This window comes from Colletotrichum orchidophilum (genome assembly GCF_001831195.1).
Source record: "Colletotrichum orchidophilum strain IMI 309357 chromosome Unknown Scaffold_19.1, whole genome shotgun sequence".
In the NCBI taxonomy this organism is placed as follows: domain Eukaryota; kingdom Fungi; phylum Ascomycota; class Sordariomycetes; order Glomerellales; family Glomerellaceae; genus Colletotrichum; species Colletotrichum orchidophilum.
The window spans coordinates 400,053-420,728 of record NW_019172975.1 but is presented as its reverse complement, the minus strand read 5'-3'; the positions used below and the strand labels follow the sequence as shown (position 1 = coordinate 420,728).

General features: G+C 55.1%; 7 protein-coding genes across 7 annotated transcripts; 3 read left to right on the top strand and 4 right to left on the bottom strand.

Moving 5' to 3' along the window:
- Positions 1 to 96: 96 nt before the first annotated feature.
- On the bottom strand, positions 97 to 1,270 carry CORC01_03283 (uncharacterized protein; the record flags this gene model as incomplete). Its single annotated transcript, XM_022614933.1, has 3 exons — positions 97 to 952; positions 1,027 to 1,174; positions 1,246 to 1,270. The coding sequence occupies 3 exons, from the start codon at positions 1,268 to 1,270 to the stop codon at positions 97 to 99; spliced, it is 1,029 nt and encodes a 342-aa protein (XP_022478669.1).
- A 440-nt stretch (positions 1,271 to 1,710) lies between these two features.
- Positions 1,711 to 3,456, bottom strand: CORC01_03282 (uncharacterized protein; the record flags this gene model as incomplete). The annotated part of the gene is made up of 2 exons (XM_022614932.1): positions 1,711 to 2,495; positions 2,568 to 3,456. The coding sequence occupies 2 exons, from the start codon at positions 3,454 to 3,456 to the stop codon at positions 1,711 to 1,713; spliced, it is 1,674 nt and encodes a 557-aa protein (XP_022478668.1).
- A 1,360-nt stretch (positions 3,457 to 4,816) lies between these two features.
- On the bottom strand, positions 4,817 to 6,211 carry CORC01_03281 (uncharacterized protein; the record flags this gene model as incomplete). Its single annotated transcript, XM_022614931.1, has 1 exon — positions 4,817 to 6,211. The coding sequence occupies one exon, from the start codon at positions 6,209 to 6,211 to the stop codon at positions 4,817 to 4,819; it is 1,395 nt and encodes a 464-aa protein (XP_022478667.1).
- Positions 6,212 to 6,572: 361 nt separating this feature from the next.
- Positions 6,573 to 7,670, top strand: CORC01_03280 (aldo/keto reductase; the record flags this gene model as incomplete). Its single annotated transcript, XM_022614930.1, has 3 exons — positions 6,573 to 7,039; positions 7,108 to 7,259; positions 7,324 to 7,670. 3 exons carry the CDS (start codon positions 6,573 to 6,575, stop codon positions 7,668 to 7,670), a joined length of 966 nt encoding a protein of 321 aa, XP_022478666.1.
- Positions 7,671 to 10,788: 3,118 nt separating this feature from the next.
- CORC01_03279 (carotenoid cleavage dioxygenase 1) lies at positions 10,789 to 12,791 on the top strand (the record flags this gene model as incomplete). The annotated part of the gene is made up of 2 exons (XM_022614929.1): positions 10,789 to 10,974; positions 11,043 to 12,791. 2 exons carry the CDS (start codon positions 10,789 to 10,791, stop codon positions 12,789 to 12,791), a joined length of 1,935 nt encoding a protein of 644 aa, XP_022478665.1.
- A 1,049-nt stretch (positions 12,792 to 13,840) lies between these two features.
- Positions 13,841 to 16,439, bottom strand: CORC01_03278 (uncharacterized protein; the record flags this gene model as incomplete). Its single annotated transcript, XM_022614928.1, has 2 exons — positions 13,841 to 15,853; positions 16,116 to 16,439. 2 exons carry the CDS (start codon positions 16,437 to 16,439, stop codon positions 13,841 to 13,843), a joined length of 2,337 nt encoding a protein of 778 aa, XP_022478664.1.
- Positions 16,440 to 18,782: 2,343 nt separating this feature from the next.
- On the top strand, positions 18,783 to 20,613 carry CORC01_03277 (uncharacterized protein; the record flags this gene model as incomplete). Its single annotated transcript, XM_022614927.1, has 2 exons — positions 18,783 to 20,467; positions 20,547 to 20,613. 2 exons carry the CDS (start codon positions 18,783 to 18,785, stop codon positions 20,611 to 20,613), a joined length of 1,752 nt encoding a protein of 583 aa, XP_022478663.1.
- Positions 20,614 to 20,676: the final 63 nt, after the last annotated feature.

Genomic DNA, 20,676 nt, shown 5'->3' with positions numbered 1-20,676 from the left:
GTGTTTACAAACTGCCACACCTGACACCTTGTGGGTAATGGGCATTGTGTCGACGCCATCTTCGGAAAGGATTGTATTACAACCACTTTGCAGTTTTCAAAAGAGCCCATGCAATGTCCCTAGCTGCAGTGCAGTCACCTTGGAACCAGTCTCCTTCTCCATCGCTTGCGTAGCTGGGCTGACATTCACCTTCCACGGCTTGATCGGCGCGTCGTCGTGCAAACACCAAATCACCTTCTTCGGCTCTCCCAGCAGCTTCGAAACTTGCACCGCGAACTGCGCCGCCGATCCATCAAACGGTCGCCCGTTCAAGTTGGCCCGCCCAGCAATGGCCTGAATGAGCACGTCTGGCTGTGGCTGCACCGTATTCAATATCCCATCGTAGCCACCCAGATGCCCGTTCCAGAGCAGTGTCTTGCCCTCCCCGAACAGAAAGTTGTACATCAGCTGCCCTCCATCGAAATGGGACATGCATTTCCTCGCCGGACCGTTGATGTAGTCGGCAAAAGAGCGCATGCCCGAGTCCATGGCGTCGCGAGGCATGTGGTCGCTGATCTTGAAGAGGCCATATTTCATGCCAAATGTGATGTCCAGTGTGCAGGCGTACTGGCTTGCTCCAATGTACTCCTTGCCTGTATCCATGATCGCAGGCACATCAGCATGCGAGCTACCAGGCATCAGACAGTGCAATGAAGGCCAGACGTGGACGGAAGCCACTGCCAATCCAGCATCTGGAGCCGCGGGAGCGCCTGGTGGCCCGGGAGCGACATCGACTTCACCACGACCCGCGGCTCTACGACACTCGAGCGGGAAAAGAGGGATGCGCTCGCCACCAGATACCGGGATGAGCTGGTCCTCGGGCACTCCAGCTGACCGAAGGACGTTGATAGTTTCGCCGTTGGCGACAACGTGCGCCCCGGTTTTGATGGCTATCTTATCGGCTCCAGGAAGACTCAAAAACACACCTAGTGAGCCCGGCTTCGTATATCAATCGACGTGATTCGTAATGCTAGTGTGACAACTCACTGGTCAAAATGTGCGTGGGAGATGAAAATGTAATCCGCCTCAGCCACATCGTCGATGGCCAACACTTTGGGCAGAACATCTGGGCGCTCCAGCCATGTGTCCAAGAAGATGACGAGACCGTTGGCTTTCACGCGAAACGTGGTGGCACCTGGGATGATTAATGAGCCTCACGAAGCTTGGCCGAGTAAGAAAGAGACACTTGATGTGGTGGCAACTTACCGAACCACTCAATTGTTGCATCCATGCTGAAGCCGTCGCCCGTTAATCTGGTGAGGGGGAAAAGAAAGTAGGTCACAGTTCAACCACCTACCTAAATAACAGACTGCCCCAGCACATTCGTTACGCGAATTATCTCACCTCAAGCACATAACTTGTGTCTAAGCAGAGGTGGTGACAAAGCATGTAGAATTATCCTTGTATAAGGGGATTCAACACTCATTATATAGATATAAGATTTCTTCCCACAGTCGTTCCTTGGCCATACTCATCAAGATACACATGTGAACCTCTGACTGTTAACTAATGATCGATACTAAATTTAGCCGACTTGGAGCCAGAGACCCCGGAGACTCCGGAGACCAAGCCCGGGGAACCCCGCAACCCCGCACCGCAAGACGAACTTGTCCTACCTTACACTCCAAACCCCGCAGAAACGGTCCCGCCCAGCATCGCCTTTCCAACTACCTAGACAACTTTCAAGATCCTGTCAACAAGCCGCGTCCAGTCTTCGACTTTGGCCTGCGCCAATGATCCTCGCCAAGCGACAATCCCGTCGGGCCTCACAAGCACACCGCCAGACCCGTCTACACCGCGGTACCTCTTCCACTGCCCGGTCGTGTCTTGCCATCCATCTTGTCCAACGACCACCACGTGTATTCTGTCGTCGTCAATCCTCTCTTCCAGTGTATTCTCCGTAAATAGGGTCAGTACGTCTAGGTCGAGGAGATCAAGCAACGCCACTGTGCTGTCGTCGCGTGTCACCCACGCGTGGGGGAGATGATGCCCTGGAATGGTCGAAATGTAGTACGTGTCATGTACCAGCCTACCGTCCGCCAGCTGTTGTCCTCCATGCGTCGCTCCACCTTCACAGTTGATGTCTGCGCTCGGGTAGAACCAGCCTACTTCGTATCCTGGTGCCTTAAACTCAGTATCAAGCGCTTGTGATGCCAATTGCATGCGTCGCTGCTTCTCTGCGTAGTCAGGGTGTCCTTTGTCGAAGAATGCTGCACCTGCTGCGAGGTTCTCGGCTTTGCTCTGCGACGCGCTGACGCCCATGACAAGATCAATCTGACCTGCGTGAGAGCGCATGTTGTCGAGGCTGGTCTGTCCGACTCGTTTCCCGACCTCGGAGCGCTCCTCGTCGTACGTGTCGAGGAGACCATCATACTGCTTGCCTGACTTCTTGATGGCCATGGAAAGTTTCCAAACGAGATTATTTGCGTCTTGTATGCCAGAGTTCATTCCTAGGGCTTTTTCTAAAAATTAGTAATTGTTTGTTCGCCCCTCATGTCACACATCAGCGCGCGTGGTTTACTACTTACCGCCCCATGGCGGAATGCGATGAGCACTGTCGCCTACCAGGAAATAGCGTCCAACACGCCATTGCGATGCGTAAAGAGCATTCACGGTCCACTCGCTGAGGGAAATCAGCTCAATGTCAAGGTCCGGTATGCCGATGGTCTTCCTCGCTCGAGCCAGTGCCGTCTCCGCATCGAACTTTGTTGGGTCATCTGCCGCCTGGGCGCAAACAAACATCCACTCCTCTTTTTCTGGATTGCTCATCGCTTCTGGCCAAGGTCCCAACTGGTAAAGATAGCCGGTGAGCGTGCTGCCACCCATTGCTGGGTTCGTGAACCACGTTATGAAGTTGCGATTATCGGGATGCAGATTTCTGATCGGAGAGCGAATATGTGCGCTCATCATGGTCAAGAGATCGGCCTCGCCGCTCCACTCGACTCCCAGCTTTTTGGTAAACATACGACCGCCGTCCGCGACAATCACATACATCCCTCTGTGTCGGCAGACGTCACCCGTGTGGCGGTTCTTTACAGCAACTTCCGCGAAATCGCCATGATCCTCAGTCGTCAACACCTCATGCCCGTAGAAAATTTGATGAGGATTCAGCTCCGCGGCGCGTCGCTTCAAGATCGGTTCCAATCTCATTTGCGGCAGAATGCAGTATTTCGACGGACTGTGCTGGGCATACTCTGCTTCGTACTGGCCGCCTCCCCACGCATCTCTGGAGAATACTTCTTTCCCCCCTTCTCCAAGCGACGTGTACCACGCTGTTCGTCCAGCTATCTCGGCTGGTGCTGAAATTGCGTACACGTCTTCCTCCACTCCCATGACACGAAAGATCTCAGTGGTACGCTGATTGATGCCGCACGCCTTGGGATGGATTGAAGTTGACGGATGGCGCTCGAAAAGCATGTTTGAGATGCCTCGCAACGAGAGCAGTATGGAGCATGTCAGGCCAACTGGGCCGCCACCTATAATAACCACAGGAACGACTCTTTTGTTTTTTTCACTGGCCATGATCGCAGATCTTGCTGGATAACTCAAGTATAGGATATATCGAGAGTGTGCTAACGATAAAAATGCTCCAAGCGAGCGAAGGTCAAAATGGGTAGCGGAGGCCCGGTAGGCCCTGCGTTTCGCGATACATTCCGCGGCACCCTCCGCACGAGAGAACTCGCCTAATACGCGATACGACACTGCAAGGAGATGCCGAAACCACCGTGTCGTTTCTCACGGTGATGAAGCGGCGGGGTTCCCCGTTTGGTGCGGAGAATGCTCAAGGACACAAGGAGTGGGTGTTCACTCCAAGGGTATCTACAGAGGGCAATAGGAGGCACTGTTACAGAATCCCCCTGGCCGTTTCTCTTCGGATTTAAACCATCAGCATCGTAGTCATCGGGTACCTAGAGATGCAATGAATCATATACGTTAGCAGCGGGGTCGCACGGCAGTAAGTGGCTAGTAAATTTCACGTTTCATACATCAGGTTGCAAAATGATAAGCTGGCTGCTACCACACACATGCTCTCTACTAAATACCCAGAACACAGTCCTAGCAGTCCGAAAGTTGATGAATGTAATTAGTTCTCTTTCTATCTCAAAGGAAGTAAGAAACTGAAAATTTATTGCTATATTCTTATACTGAGGATAAAGCGCAGATTAGTAAACCGCAATGAGCCACCGCAGTAACTACGCTATTAATCCGCGGAGAACCTGCATATCTTGGAATAAATTATTTTGGCCGTTATGGACTTGCCAACTCGTTTCGGTCACAGCATTCAACTAGGTTTAGAACTACGGCAGTGTTTTTGTCGTGCCAAAAATCAAGGAAACTAAGGTGAGGTATGATAGTCATTGAACCGCGGGACTATTCGATCGACACACTAACCTAATCAAGGACTTTTGCGATGAATTTGGGGTTTTGCAACAGTGACCCTGACGGGTCATTAGTATAGCCGCTAGCAGTATAATAATTGTAAGATAAGTTAGTTATCTCTTTTAAGGCAATCTTCTACTTTTCTAGTAGATCTTTATAAATGGGAAATATCTATCCCTTGTTACTCAAATCCTAGCTATATGTGCTCTGACTTAGTGAGGACTGTGTTGGGTGAGTTTCACGCTATTGTGGGGCTCCCAGGTTCTGACAGACCCCTTAAGCCTGCCATTGGTGTTTCTGGGCGGTAAAACAAGTTCATCGCTACGCAACATTCAGAACATCCTTCGAGATTATCAGCCCATTGGCTCAATTGCTGGATACAGATTTCCTACGTTCACTACTTCTCATGCGACATATAGTCTACCTTTACCTTGTCTTTCAAACCTACCATCTCCAAGGCTGAAACGAACCATCCCATCACGGTCATAGCCGTTCTAATAAAAGTTGCAATCGTCTTGCCCGACACCGTCGTCAAGTCCAGCGTAGTCACGGCCTCACTGGCCTTCACCATCTTGAATGCGCGCGTGTACATCTCTGCGTCGAATGTGCGCACTAACGCGGCAATCTCTCCATCATACGGCACACCCTGTTCGAACATTGTGTGGTGAAAAAGATTGACAAGATTGCCAGCGTCAGTCAATGCCTGGTTTGCACCCATGCCTCGACCGGGCGTCATGGGATGCACTGCGTCACCGAGGAGGATCACTCGGGAATTCTTGTCGACGCCATTTCGCCAATCCGTCTTTGGCTTGACAGAACTGGTCACAAGGCCCGTCCGGACGTAGTCAGTCGCCGACTGGATGATGAGTGGCAAAGGTTCGCCGTAACCAAGGTCGTTTCGTAAGTAACTGATAAGGTGAGGAACAATCTTCTGAGGATTCGAGCCGGCCTTCTCTATCAAGTCGTCACCCCGAGCTCTGGGTATAAGAATCGACCAGAACAATGTGTATGATTCTGTGCCGCCGAGACCAGGGTCTTTCTTGGGCTCATAGACAGATGCAAATCCAGTGGCATCTGTGCCCCCCAAGAACATCACTGAGCCAGACTGGACGAGCGACTCGGGTAGTTTATCGCGTACAGATCGTGAAATGGTGCCGCGAGACTGGATCAAGGTCTGGGCCTGTAGCTTGATCTTGTTTTTAAGGCCGACCTGCCGGTTGACCTGGCTGCCGCTGCCATCTGATGCGATGAGAATGTCGGCATCCTGTGAAGCCTGGCCATTGAAATGCACCCGCACGCCGCCTCGATCACCCGGCATGAGCTCAAAACGCGTAAAGGTATGGTCGAAGTGAACCCGCCCTTGGACGAGTAGCGGCTGCAGAAGAGCACCACGCAGTCCGTGTCTGGGTATGGCCTGACTCTTGGGATACAATTTAAGGTCGCCCAGGCGCTGGAAAATCGCAAAAGTACCGGGATCAACAATGGTAGGCGCTGCCGCCTGATCACCGGCCCAGACCTCGCGAATTGAGGACCAAAGTTCAGGGTCAGACACTGTCTTTAGAGCATTTAGGCCATTGGCGCTGATGCGAAGCTGATACCCGCCCCGCTCCGAGTTGAATGCAATTGTGTCGCGTTCGAAGACCTGGACATCGAATTTCCCCCCAACTGGGTCCTTCAGCAAGCCGTTGGCAACGGCAAGTCCAGAGATTCCTGCGCCAATGATGGCGACTCGGATTTTGCGATGATTCCCCCCCTCGTGAGGCTCGTGAGGAAGAAATTTGGACGAGGCCATGATGGCTTATTTGGTTAAAGTGGTTGAAAGTTTTATATGCGCAACAACCAACCGCGATAGTTTGAATGAAAAAGAAAACGGCATCTTCCCGCCTCGAAAGCCATAAAGTCTGTCCATTATATCAAATCACTTGTGCCCAGACGCCGGTATTGTAGCCATATTGCTCTACGGGGACGGCACAACGACACCACACGGGAATACCCCACAATGCGGGGGTGTCCATATGGAGGAACCCTGTACGGCGCATGTTTTCTCCGCTGATAAAGCACCGGACGGGAGCTTGTGTGTTGAAGGTAGTGCATGTCTCCTGCAAGCCAGCTTTTAATTCAAATCATCTGACGTCTTGAAAAACATAATAGCGATGGCAACAATCAACATTTCAGGAATAGCTGTACCCCGCCTATCCTTCGGCTTAGGATCGCTGATGAAATGGGCACCCGGCCACACCCACCCACTGCCAACGGACAGCAGTGTCGAAGTTCAACAAGCGATTGACGCTGGCTTCCGCCACTTCAATACGTCCAACATTTACACCAACAACGAGAGCTTTGCAAAAGTCCTCCGCCGCAGCAATCTCAAACGCTCCGAGATCTTCCTGTCCCTCAAGATCAACACCTACGCATCCCTAGGATGCCGAGGCCGCGATCACATGATCCAGACCGTAAAGGACGAGATCGAGCGGTTGGGGCTAGAGGGCTATGTCGACATCCTGCAGCTGCATTTCCCGCCTCGCGGTTACGCTGGGAATATGACCAATCGCGAAGCTTGGCGTGTGCTGGAAGACCTCAAGGATCAAGGACTTGCTCGCATTATTGGTGTGTCGAACTGGTATGTTGTCGATGATAACAGAACAATGTGGTGCCAACCAGATGGAGGCTCACGAACGCGACTTATAGGACCTTGCCCGATTACCATGACATCTTCACCGCCAGCGACCTCAATCACACTCCGCAGCTCAATGAATACGAATTCAATCCTTTCCTACTATTTGATCCCAAGACCCAGCAACTCCAAGAGTTCCAAGTCAAGAACAACATTGTCCCAATGAGTATGAACGCCATCCAGTCAAGCCTTCTTAGGGAATAAAAGTCCCAAGCTGACAGCCCGCGCAGACTACGGCTTCTTGACCGCCATCAGCGGTCGCTTGCCTACTGAAGGCAGCACAGCATTGTTGCAGAAGTTAGAAGAGCAGTCGAAGCTGACGAAGCTATCCACAGCGGATCTGCTGCTCAGCTGGGCATACTACCGGCTCGGCGGCATTGTCGTGACATCTACATCCAAGGCAGACCGCGCTAACAAGACCTTCCAGCTCCTTTCGGCTGAGGAAGCGCCAGTGAACAGTCAGATCTACGAGGAAATTGAGAAGGCAGCAAACCTGGATGGCCTTGAAAGTAAGGTGTTCTATAGCCATCCTCATATGGAGAAAGCTCGTCAGGAGAATATGAATACTCAGAAGTGAGATAGTAAGTAGTTTTAGATATCTATCAGCTTCAGATGGCAGCTAGAACGCACTATCTCATATAGCCGTTATGCTATAAATATGCTTCTAAAATATCGCAATAATTATTAATTGACACATTTCGCTGTAATTATATCTAATGTTATTCTTAGGTGATTTCTAGAACTCCCGCGATGTTACGGTCAGCTTTCCGACAGTAGGGCCTGCTAACAGAAGATGTGGATTGACGCTGTAGATCAGATACCGTGGTACTGAGTCGTGGTATCGTAGGCTGTAGTAGATCAGGTTTCCAGAGGCCAAGGTGATCAGTCATAGACTCAACAAGTAATTCGCAGTGAAGGTGAGCTGAAAGTGTTCCGAAGAATGTTTACAAAGTTGATTGCTGAAGAGCTATGGAAGTCTGACCTTGAGCAAAGTTCAGGACAGACTATATACAAGTCTTGAATAGTATCTTTGTCCCTGTTACCGTTCCTGATTCTGACGGGGTCCGTCCCTTGTCCATAGGGGTCCCGTATGTGCCAAGCACGGCATCCGTATCCTTGGCGTTCGGATCTAATCCGTTATCTTATCATCACATAACTTGCACCACATTTCTTCCGTTCCCGAGTGAGTCCTGTTGTTCCCGTGATCCTGCAGTACAAAGCGGTTCAGTGGCCAGGAACGGCTCAAGTACCCAAGGAAGGTGGGGGCGGGAGGGGGGGGCACGGAGTGGGGACTGGGCAACCCGGCCGAGTGGATTTCCTCGCTTAATCCGCCTCCGTGAGTCGCTGCAGTTTCCGATATTCTTCCACCAAAGGACCCGCTCCGTCCTGGATCCTCCACTGTCTATCCGTACGTACCTAAGGTCTATAGGTACCTTAGGTAAGCTAAGGCAAGCCATCAAATGTTCCACACCGACATCTCCTACCACCAACCAACCAAACACAAGAAGAAGAAAAGACCAAGAAACGATCCCGGCTGCCAGGTTCACCATTTTTCTTCTCCTGGCGGCTCGCCGTCGTCCAACTAAGCGAATCGGAACGAAACAAAGCCAATTGACTGATGATTCCCTCCCTGCTTTAATTCCGTGTCGCCCGACATCGGCATGGACTGCGAAAGAGACGTTGGTGCTTGCGTTGCATTCGTCTCATCTGACGTTGGGCGAATGCGACGAGGTTCCGGAGCTCGGTGATCACTACATGATCACGTTGCATCGATCGCGCATCTCGCAAAAAAGAAGTCTCCACGCTCCAACCATGGCCAGGGGTGAAGAGGCAGGGGATTAATAACGGCTGATGTGGATGGCATTGTTGCACCTGTCGACTAACACATGCTATGGCCGGGCCAAATTAACATTTTTATTTTTTATTTTTTTCGATGACGACGACATGGCAGAGGCAGCGGGACCCTCGGCCCTCTGCACACGCGCAAACGCGCCGTTGGCACCGTTTCTTGAGTCAATGATGACATGAACCACCCGCCCACTTCTTCATGCGTCTGTCTGTCTCTCTCATGTATGCTTGGGCCGACGAGAGACACGATTGAAAAGAGAAGAGCTTTCGGATTGTCACCATCTCCCACACAACACCCAACACCATCTACGGTACCTGGGTCGCTTGTGCCACCCGAGCACACAACAACCACACTCTTACCAACACCAACACCAACACCAACACCAACACCAACACCACCACCACCACCACCATCTTAACCTAACCAAATCACCCAACCCTCATTGGCTTGCACTTTGAGAGAATTGTTCTTTGCCTCAAACTGGAAATTGTCTGGATCCGGTAAAAAGCCCGCATCAATAGACCACTTCTTGGTGCCGCGGAACAGTGGCCATCGCCGTCCGCCCTGCTACGGCCGTACCGTACCGCCCGCGCCGCCTCCTCCAAAACGGCTGCATGATAATATTACTCGGTAGGTTATACTACGGAGTCCTCTTTTCGGTTGCTCGTTTTGCCCATCGCTCCCCCCTCTACCTCGATAGAAGTCTGGGCAAGTTCCGAGGCATCGCAACCGACATTTCTTTTTGATCGGATCTGAGACTTTTCAATCTGCATTCTCTTCTGCTCGGAAGCCCGTCTCGCTGCAGGGTGCTTGGGTCTTTCTATGCTCCCCGTTCCATCTCACCAACACGCCGGGATAAAGTAGTCTCGATCAACCATTGACGACGGACAGTTTCTCATTCATGTCCGAACTGCTCTCTCTCACCTTGAACATCCACACACCCCTTGTCAACTAACCGACAACCACCCGCTCCTACGTCCGTAACCGTTTTCACCGCATTTCTGTTCCCCTCCCGGCCGGCGTTCGATACTCGCCTCTCGCAACTATAGCCATCTCGCTCGCGCACCACCCAGCGCGTGCCTTAAACCTGGTCCGACCAGTCAGTCACCCAGGTTTCCTCAGATCCATCTCACACACGCCACGCGGCACAGCTCCATTACCCCCGTTTGCCGAGTGCTCCTGGCGCTTGCTTGTACCATTGCCTCTTATCCTGTGCTGCAACACCTCTATGTAAGGGGATCCGTCCCATAGCCGTCGATACACACGTATGCATCCTGCCTACCTCCTTTAAAAGATCGCCATCCTCTTCCCTCTTTCTCACCTCCGCTCTGCAGCTTACCCAGGATCTCATCTTGTCCACGTGCCATCCACCTGTCCCGATTCACTGACAAGGGTCATTAGACGTTGCCAACCAACGATACTTGCTTCTTCTTGGGGGCCAAAGGGTCGTTCTTTTTGCATAACGGTTCATCACACCTTGGAGCCACCAGGTCCTTCAACAATCGTCCTCCCACACTGACACACCGAGCTTCACCGGCCACTTGCACCGATCCGTCGTTAGCAACCACCGGCTCAGCCATAGCGCAAGGTAGGTGGCTACCCGCCAGCTCACGTGGCGGTTTTCTTGTTTGTACCTCGCCTTGCACCTTCCACTTGACGTGTCTTGTTCATATTCATATATGAATACACTCACCTCTCTAACACCTACCTCATATCATATTCCCCTCTTCCACGCACTTTGCCAATGTTGCTAAACTTCACCTTTAGACGGCACTCGCCAAGCTGCCGACCCAGCACCGCAGAAACGCCAACTCTCAGTTTCTTTTTGTCCCAATAATCTCGCAAAATGGCCACCACCACAGCCACCTCCACCACCACCACGGCCACCTCCTCCTCCATAACAATGTCCGCCAATACCAAAATCCCAGCAAGAACCGTAAGGCGAACCGCCCAAGACGAGGCAGCAGACCTCCAAACATTCGAGGAGAACCGCCTCCGAGCGCCCTACGACGAGTGGCCAAACGAAGCAGGCGTAAGTCCCCTCGTCGTCGTCTCTCAGTCACCTATCGGTTCCCCGATACAGCAGCTAACAAACACCAGTTTGACGGCCTCACCGAAGAACGCGGCCCCATTGAGCTCCACGTCCAAGGCCAGATCCCCGTCTGGGCCGCCGGCGCCCTCTACCGAACCGGCCCGGGCAGCTGCAAGATCAAAGACACCCCCAAGGGCACCTACTACGTCTCCCACTGGTTCGACGGCTTCGCCCAGACGCACAAGTTTGACATCCTCCCCCCCGACGCCCCCGGCGGCCGCACCCGCGTGCTCTACTCCTCCCGACGGCAGTCCGACGACCTCGTCGCCTCCATCAAGGCCGCAGGCCACCAGAACCGCTACACCTTTGGCCAAAAAGCCGACCCCTGCGTCGGCCTGTTTGGCAAGTTCATGGGCGTCTTTGCCCGCGGCACCGCCCCCAACATCTGCGTCGCCGTCAATGCAAACATCCCCGGCCTCGACGCAAAAGATCAAGGCCCCGCCGGTCCCGGCCACCGCAACGCCGTCCGCAGCCTCTGGCTCTCGACCGACTCGAGCCCGCTCATGGAAATCGACCCGGCCACCCTCGAGCCCATCGGCCTCGCCAAGCAGGAGAAACTCCACCCGTCCCTCTCGGGCCCCATGTCCTGCGCCCACGCCCAGCGCGACCCCGTCACGGGCGACTTGTACAACTTCAACCTCGCCTTCGCCATGACGCCAACCTACCGCGTCTTCCGCACCAGCTTCGCGACGGGCGAGACGGACATCCTCGCCACCATTGCCGGACCGGACGCGAAACCGGCCTACATTCACAGCTTCTTCCTGACAGAGTCCTTTGTCGTGCTCTGCATCCCCTCGTCCCACCTCGGCTACAGAGGCCTCTCGGTCCCCTGGGAACGCAACATCCTCGACGCCATCGTGCCGTTTGGCCAGGCCAACACGTGCAAGTGGTACTTTATCGACCGCCGCCACGGACACGGCGTCGTCGCCTCCTTTGACACCCCCGCAGGCTTCTTCTTCCACACCACAAACGCCTTTGAGGAGCCGGCGGCCGACGTCACCGGCACCGGCACCGGCACCAGCACCGGCACCAGCACCACCCCCAACGAGGAGGCCCTCGACGTCTACTGCGAGATCGCAGGCTACCAGAACCTCAACATCCTCTACAACCTCTACTACGACGTCCTCCTCAACCGCAACGCCGCCGCCCAAACATTCTGGACAGACGACAACAAGCGCTACAAGAACAGCTACGCAACCCTCCAACGCTTCCGCTTCAGGATCCCCAAGCCCTCACCGGCAACCACATCGGCGCCCAAACCAAAGACGACGACATCCCCACCACCCGAACTCGTCGTCTCGATCCCGGCCCCGCACGCAGGCGAACTCCCCACAATCAACCCCGCCCACCTCACCAAACGCCACCGCTACGTCTACAGCCTCGCGGACCGCGGCCTCAGCACCCTCCTCGACACAATCGTCAAGACGGACGCCGACACCGCCGAGGCCCTCCTGTGGGAGTGTCCCACCGCCCACACCCCCGGCGAGCCAATCTTTGTTCCCCGGCCGCCTCCCTCTTCGTCTTCCTCTGCTTCGTCCGCTGGTGACGGCGACGGCGGCAGCAGCGGGACCGGGGAAGAAATGGCCGAAGACGACGGCGTCATCCTCAGCGTCGTGCTCGACGGCACCGCGCAGACGAGTTACCTGCTCTGCCTCGACGCCAGAACCATGACGGAGCTCGGCAGGGCCGAGTGCGGGTTTGCCGTCGGGATCGGGTTCCACGGCATCCATGCTCCTTCGGGGCCCGGCGCGGAGTGAGTGAGGGTTGTGTCTACGCCTCTCTCTCTCTATGTCTCTCTGTCTCTCTCTGCTTCTTTTGGAAGTCCTGTCACGATACCTTGATGATGAATGAAATGATTTGCGGCATTGGGCGGTGGTTTGGTTTGCTCTGCTTTGCTTTTAACCCAGGACATGGTGATCATGAATAAAGAAATTTCATTACCCTTGGGTTTTGATCATGGGGGATTCTGGACGTTAGCAAATTGATTTCATAGACGTTGCATCCAGTGTTCATTCTTTCTCATCTTCATTTTGGAATCATGAGCCTGTCCCTTTTCATTCGTTGCGGCTTGGCCGGTTGCGCTGTATGTATCCCTAGATTTGCCTGACTTGAAGACTCAAGCTGGTTACCCAGTACGCTCTACTCCGCCACCATTTGGCAAACTCATCGGAATGGCCTTGCGACACATCATTACAAGACGCGAAGACAGTGATGGTGATTCCAAGGTGTGGCTTAACTCTTCAAGGACAATACGTTGACCGTGGAATGCGGACAAGGCAGATAAAGTGTGAGACCGAGTCGCATCAACCTAACCAACCACCTTCACTGACATCCGCCAGTCAAGGTCTCAGATAGGTATGATTGTCTAGCACTGCTCAAGCCCAGTCGCGAATCATCACAGAAATCCCTCACAGAAAACCTTGGATACAAAATAACTAGAAATTATATTTAGGAGGATGCTTCATTCTGTACTGCTGATTGTAGCTCTTGGTAAATGGTCTGGCGCCTTTCATCAGAACGCCCAGTCGTTCTCCAGCCCAGTCTCAACCATGACGTGCCGGCCAATTTGTGTGTAACAAAAGAAACGGATCGAAAAAAGAAACGCGGATGCAGACGCGGCGTAAAGCAGTGGGGGTATCTCCAGCTCCCATCCTCAACTATGCCCAGATTCACTCAACGCCACTCGTGTTCGTTTGTATACCCAAGAAAATTCGACAAAAGAAAAAAAAAACAAGCGCGCTTGTCGCTGAAATGCTGAAGGCCGTGCTCATGTCGAGCCACGCAGACGTCGGTCTACCTTTCATAATCACTCCTCCAACACCTCCCGCAGCGCAGCGACGTCAACCAGGTCAGGCGACACCTTGCTCGGAGGACCGCGACGTTGGTGAGCCGCCAAGTACTCTTGGAAACCGGGTATGGCACCAGCTTGATTGATGCCCGTCGGTCTAAGAACCTCCTTCTGCCTTTCCTTTCCGCTTCGTTGCGCTGGTGTCGGTGTGGGCGGTGCCTGCGTAGGCGTTGTTGCTCGACCTGCTGCCGCGCCAGTCCACGGCCTCCAACTGACCCATCGGCCCAGTCCCCCCGAATGCTGTGAACCTTGAGAGTGCGTGCTTGCCGGCGAAGCGCTCCGAACCGGAGTGAATACCATCCTCGACATCGGTCGCCCAGCCAGACTATCGCGAAGCAAAGCATCACTCCGCCGATCGCTTCCTCTGGATATCGTCGATCGTGCCGTGACTCCCGTAAACACAGCATCGGCTCCACCCAATGGACGAAGGGTCAGTTGACTAGGTCGTACTTTCAGTGTGTGAATATCCAACCCTCCCGACAACGACATGATTGACTCGTGGGAGACGGCACGGCGCAGGCCCCTCCGCGGCAGCTCTTCATCCTTGGAAAAGGAATTTTCCGTCTCCGGCTCCGTCTCCGTCTCGGGTTGATCCTCTGTGTACGTGAGAAGCCCTGGCACTTCTTCTCCGTGGTGCTCCTCCCTTTCCTCTTCAATCGTAGACGAGATGGGCCGAGACACGTGCACTGTCGCGGCTGCTGGGGGCGCTGGCGAGCCCAAGTTCAGGAACTTTGGGGGTACGGAGAAACTTCGAATCGATGCCTCTGAAGGGCGCTTGTGATGAGAAATCTTCCAGGTAGGTGAAGTAGGATCCAGGCTGGTTGTTGGAGACATGGGCAAATCCGTCTCCAACATGGGCCTGTCGAACATGGAAAGACGAGGGTTCGACTGAGGTGAGCTTGGGACGGACGAGGGTGCAAACTCTGAGGGCTGTTCTGAGAAGACGGACCACCTGTTTGACGGCGGCACCGAAACCGTCGACGTCGATCCCGTGTGAGAGTGCGACGCCATGGGGGTCACTGGTGCGGGGCCCGGCCGCCACATGGCCGGAGGGGTGGATGATCGCGAGACGCTGGCGGGGGAGAAGATTGCCGGATTCAGGCTATGGCGCTTCTTCTTCTTGTTCTTTTCGGCAACGTGATAATGGTGGTGGATGTGCACTTGCTGGGAAATGTTCTGCATCGTTTCCCCTAATTCCGGCCCGATTTCCGCACGCAACGTCGATGCAGCGCTGGCGTCTTCCTCTCCAATGGGTTGATGGCACATGAGCTGGTCCCGCATGGCCTGGATTTCGTCGTTCGAATTGAGAAGCATCTCCCGCAATTCAGCCATGCCCAGCTGCAGATTTGCATTGTCCTGCAGCAAATCGCGGACAAAGTGAGACACCACGTTGGTGGCAGGCTTCCCGTCAGTGAGCGACTTGGCGGCGGCAGCTCCCTTGAGGCGTCCGGCGGCGAGGTTCAGTTCTTTTTCCATCTCACGCTGGCGTTCCACGCGGCCAAGAACCTCGGCATGGCGTTCACGCTCTTCTTTGGCCTCCGTTTCCATACGCTCCAGCTGCTCCTGAAGGTCAGATATGCCCCTCTCAGCCTTCCTCCATCGCTGCATGGCGGAGCGAGCCTCGGATTCGGTAGTGATTAGGGTATTTTGTAGCCGCAACTGCTCTTGTTCGAGAAGCGCAATATGCCTCTCCATCTCCGCTGCACGAGCTGCAGCGCCCTCGAGACGCCGCACTGCTTGGTGAGACGACAGCAGGGTAGCCTCGAGGGTCTGAATGCGGATATCGGAATCCTGAACCGTGTTGTTGAGCATCTCGAGCTGGTCTAGCAGGTTACGGTTCTCTTCGACGGTCCTTGCGTTCTCGGCCTGGAGTTCCACCTTTTCGTTTTCCAACTGTTCTATGCGACTCGTGAGGGATATGCGATCTCGTTCGGCATCGGCCATGTATGCCTCATGACGAGCAAGAAGGGCCTGGATTGGAAAGGTCAGCGACATGGCGACATGTGCAGCGGTAAAAGACGGTGCATTTGGCAGGATTTCCAGCTTTGGGCGCGAAAGCAGAGTTTGCGGGCTGGAACGGTGCCGGGACTCCCCATCATGAAGTTAATCACGGGAAATGAGGTGTTGGAATGTCTCGAGAGATTGGCACGGGCTTGGGGAGCGGCACGGCTGGAATGTTTCGACGGGTGAGGGAGAGAAGGGGAAAGCTAGAAAAGGAAGAGCGAGGACGCACCTTGCCCAGCTTAGCGGCGGTATGGACATCCTTTTCGACGGTTTCGAGCACGGAGCAGCTATGCTTCAAATAAGCACAATCGTGGCGACCGCAGCAGCATCGCATTCGGGGCCCCTCGTCCGGGTGGGGAGCGGAAATTTGGACGAAGTCTGCCATGGAATCGGCGTCGCGAGGTCGGGCGTCATCGGGGTTGCGAATGGTGTTGGTGTAGTCGCCGTTGTAGTCAGTGTCTGTCGTGTATGCTGTGTTGTTCTGGTCGAGGTCTGCGTCCTGGTCTGGGTCTGCACCTGGATCCGGAGGTGTACGGGTCCCGAGTTCTGCCATCGTTATTGCGGCAGAGTCGTCGCCCCGGCGGACAGCATACTGAGGGCCCAGAGGCGAAGGCACGGACGTTGGGATCGGGGTTCGGGGTGCCGGTCGAGCTAGTCAGGCAGAGCGAGAGCGGGGAGGACGAGGTTATCCGTAAAAGGACGAAATATGGTGGGAGTGTCTCTCTTTTTGTGAGTTGTGCGAGCCAGAGAGGGCCGGTTTATGTTGGAGTTGTGACTGTGTGTGCGCGTATGTGTGTGCGGGTGCGGGTGTGTATCGTTGGCACTCTGTATGGCCGTTGAGTTGGCGGCCGGTGACGCGATTGGGCTCTTGAAGGCCACCTGCAGCGAGGAGGGGATTGTATCTCCAAGGTGTGATTGCTATCGCGATGGACGCCCAGGCGCGACTTGGACCGGTTCTTTCTGACGGGGGACAGGGGTGTCGCTGGTGACTTGGTGACTCTTCACTGAAGACAGGCCCTGGACGGTCAGCAGGCTGCAGCAGCGTAGGACGACAGGGAGCAACCCAGACCAGCGGGGGTCGACTGCAGTTTCTTTTGAGAGCATGTGGTCCGAGCCGAGATTGGGCTCATATAAAAAATTGAAGAAAAGAAATCACCAAGAGGTTGAAGGTGGAGGGTTGTATTCGTAGGTGAAGAAGAGAGCGATTGTCGGAAAGTGTCGCAGAAGGTAGGTAGCCAGACGCATATAGGGTGGTGAAAGGCATCTGTTCGAATGTCTGGTTTGCTCGAGGACGCAGAGACCAAAGAAAGGAGAGACAAGATGACGGCGTAGGGATAGTCATTTTAGGTCGGACGGTAGTTGAGACGAGGGGTTGGACGAGAACAGGATGCGATGGGCGACTGAGAAGACGGGATAGACGAGGTAAGTACCTGAACGAGACTCAAGGAGTGGCTGGTTTCACAGGCGTTTCTGCACAATCCATTGTGGTTCCCATGTATCTTTCCTTTGCCCAAAAAAAGACTGCAAGAAACGTTCGCGTCAAGCCAAAAACACAGGTGCAGGCCGCACTCTGAGGGAACCTTGCCCAATCTGGCCCAATTTTCGGTAGCGCATCCTTTGTGACCCACTCTATACCCCCCAATCCAGGAACACCAGGAACCGCCCCACCCGCCCGAGGTGCAGGCACTTTAAGTACGTACCTTACTCATCTCTTCCATCTGTCTCTCCCTCCAACTGAGGCACCAAGTAAGGTACCTGACCTTGGAGGTATCTCTCTGGCTTGAATGGCACGTGGGATAGATAGTAGATACGGTAGGTACAGATACATTCACTCGCAGCGAACAAAACGTGGCTGGCCCTGCCACAATGACGGTAGACAGGTGACTTGGGAATTAGCCACTGTCCTGTGATGAAAGACTCGCCCAAACACGGCCGCGTCTGGACGGCCAGCGCGTCAGCACAACACCAGCCACCTCAATAAGTCAGTATCGCTTGACACAAAGCCTCTGGCTGGTCTTTTGACGGTCTTCAGCGACGACTCGAATGTATTGTTACTAGGATGGCGTTTGTTCGATAGGCAGGGCCACAATATGGAAGGATGCGGAAGGGTTGTCCATGTCCGGCTTCTGTGTACTAAGTAGTTGATCGCCACCTGCTCAAATCGGGATGCCCCCGCGAACAACTCCATTCCTGAGTCGAGACGTGCAAACTGACGCGAAACCGCGTTCTTTCACAACAAGGAAATATTTGCAAACTCAAACTTGTCCAAGTCGACTGTAACCCAAAGTCGTTTCGATGCTAACTCTATGCTGACTGTTCCGTTCCGTGCCACCGATTGCAGCAACCTGTGCTTTATCATTTGGAGAACACGGCAGACTCATCGTTTAGCAACTGGAATAGCCTGTGTGTGCACCAGAGAGTGAGATTGTCAGTCGAACACAGGGAACCACCAAGCGGATCTATAGTAAACCAGAACAATCACCGCGTCACTGGATGCGACAGCAAGCGAGAGAGAAAATGCCCATAATGAAACTCCACCACGGTGCGTCCTCCCGTCACTTTTAAGGATTCCCAGACGGGCGGTTCGCCTGCCCGTCCGGGTGCCTGCCCGGGTACTTGTGCCTGCCTGCCTGAAGTGCCCGGCAACGTGCCTTACGCCGCTGTGGATCCCCCGTCGGCCCGGCACACCCACCCCACCCGCACACCACCTTCGGCTCATCTCAGACGCTAATTCAGGGACGCCGTGGCCCCAAAAACCACCGTCGCCTCAACCACGTCTCCCGTACCGCACTGCACCGCACCGCACCCCCGTCCGAGGTCACACCCCCGACATACTCCCGGAGCCGCCGATCCAACTTCAATCCACTCACTCACTCTCTCACCGGATGACGAAATAATGGCAGCTTCCAAAGAACCACCTGTGCCCGTGTCCGCCCCGGTACACACAAACACCGACGCCAGCAAAACCGTCGTCCGCGGCGCCTCCCTCCTCATCATCCTCCAAATCGGCTCCCGCGCCGTCACCTTCATCGCAAACCAGCTCCTCCTCCGCTTCCTGACCGCCCGCCTTCTCGGCGTCTCGACCCAACTGGAAGTCTACTACCTCTCCGTGCTCTTCTTCGCCCGAGAATCCCTGCGCGTCGCCGTCCAGCGCCAGGAAACCCAGGACCGTTCCGCGGGTTCTTCCCCCCCAAGCAGCGGCAGCAAAACGAATGACGACAGTAACCTCAAAACCCGCGTCGGCCGCGAAAGCCAGGCCGTGATCAACCTCGGCTACCTCGCCATCCTCCTAGGCATCTTCGTCACTGTCGGCCTGGGATGGCTCTACCTCGCCTCCGTCGACGCGTCCACCGCCCAGACGCCAAACTTTTCCCTCGCCCTCCGTCTCTACGCCCTCGCCGCCGTCCTGGAGCTCCTCTCGGAACCCTGCTTCGTGCTCATGCAGACCCGCCTGCGCTTCGGCACCCGCGCCACCGCCGAGTCCGTCGCCACCTTCCTCCGGTGCACAGTCACCTTCGCCACCGCCTTCTGGGCCTCCAGGGCCGGCGTCGAGTTCGGCGTCCTCCCCTTCGCCGTCGGCCAGCTCACCTACGGCGCCAGCCTGCTCCTCGTCTACCTCTGGTCCGCCTCCCGCCTCGCCCGCGCCGACGGCTTCTCTCTCCTCCCCACGAGCCTCGGCGGCGCCGGCGCCGGGGGAGAGGACTACCTCGCTTCCTACTTTTACCGGCCCACCGTCAGCCTGGCCTCCAGCATGACGGCCCAGAGCCTCGTCAAGCACGTCCTCACCCAGGGCGACACCTTTCTCGTCTCCGTTCTGTCGACCCCCCAATCCCAGGGCGTCTACGCGCTAGCCAGCAACTACGGGGGTCTGCTGGCCCGCCTCGTCCTCCAGCCCATCGAGGAGAGCAGTCGCAGCTACTTTAGCCGTCTCCTCTCCTCCTCCTCACAGGATGCAAAGACCAAGCCATCATCCAAGGACAACACAACAGCGACAACCACGGCAAGCCAGCACCTCCACACCCTCCTTAAATTCTACCTTCTCCTCTCCTCCATCATCGTGAGCATCGGCCCCGTCGCCGCGCCCCCGCTCCTCGCCCTCGTCGCAGGCCGGCGCTGGGCCGCCGAGGGCGCAGGCGACGTCCTCGCCGTGTACTGCTACTACCTGCCCCTCCTCGCCCTCAACGGCGTCTCCGAGTCCTTTGTCGCCTCCGTCGCCTCCGAGGCCCAGGTCCACCGCCAATCCGCCTGGATGGGCGCCTTCTCCGTCGCCTTTGGCTCGGCCGCCTTCGTCTTCATGCGCGTCATGGACCTCGGCGCCCAGGGCCTCGTCTATGCCAACTGCATCAACATGCTGTGCCGCATCGTCTGGAGCCTCGCCTTCACCAAGTCTTACTTTGCAGGGTTGGAAACGCCGTTTGATCTCTTTTCGCTGCGGCCTAACGCCGTTACCTCTATCGTCTGTCTATCTGCGCCGCACCTCATTAGGAGATTCGCCGGGGTTGCCTCGGCGGGCGTTTCTGCCTCCCCTTTCAAGGACCTCGTCGCCATCGGCTTAGCCGCCGTTCCCGTCGTACTTTTGATGTGAGTCTTTTCCCGGTCTTTCGCGCCCCGTCTTTTGCGCCGCTGGCCAAGTGTGTGTCTCCATCTAACATGACCTCAGACTCTTTGCCGAACGCAGATTTCTCCTGCAGTGTTACAACTCGGCCCGCAGACAAAAAACTGCATAGGCGTGATTACACCTTTAATAAAGGGAAAGTACCAAGCATATAGAAATCCTCCCAAAAAGATAG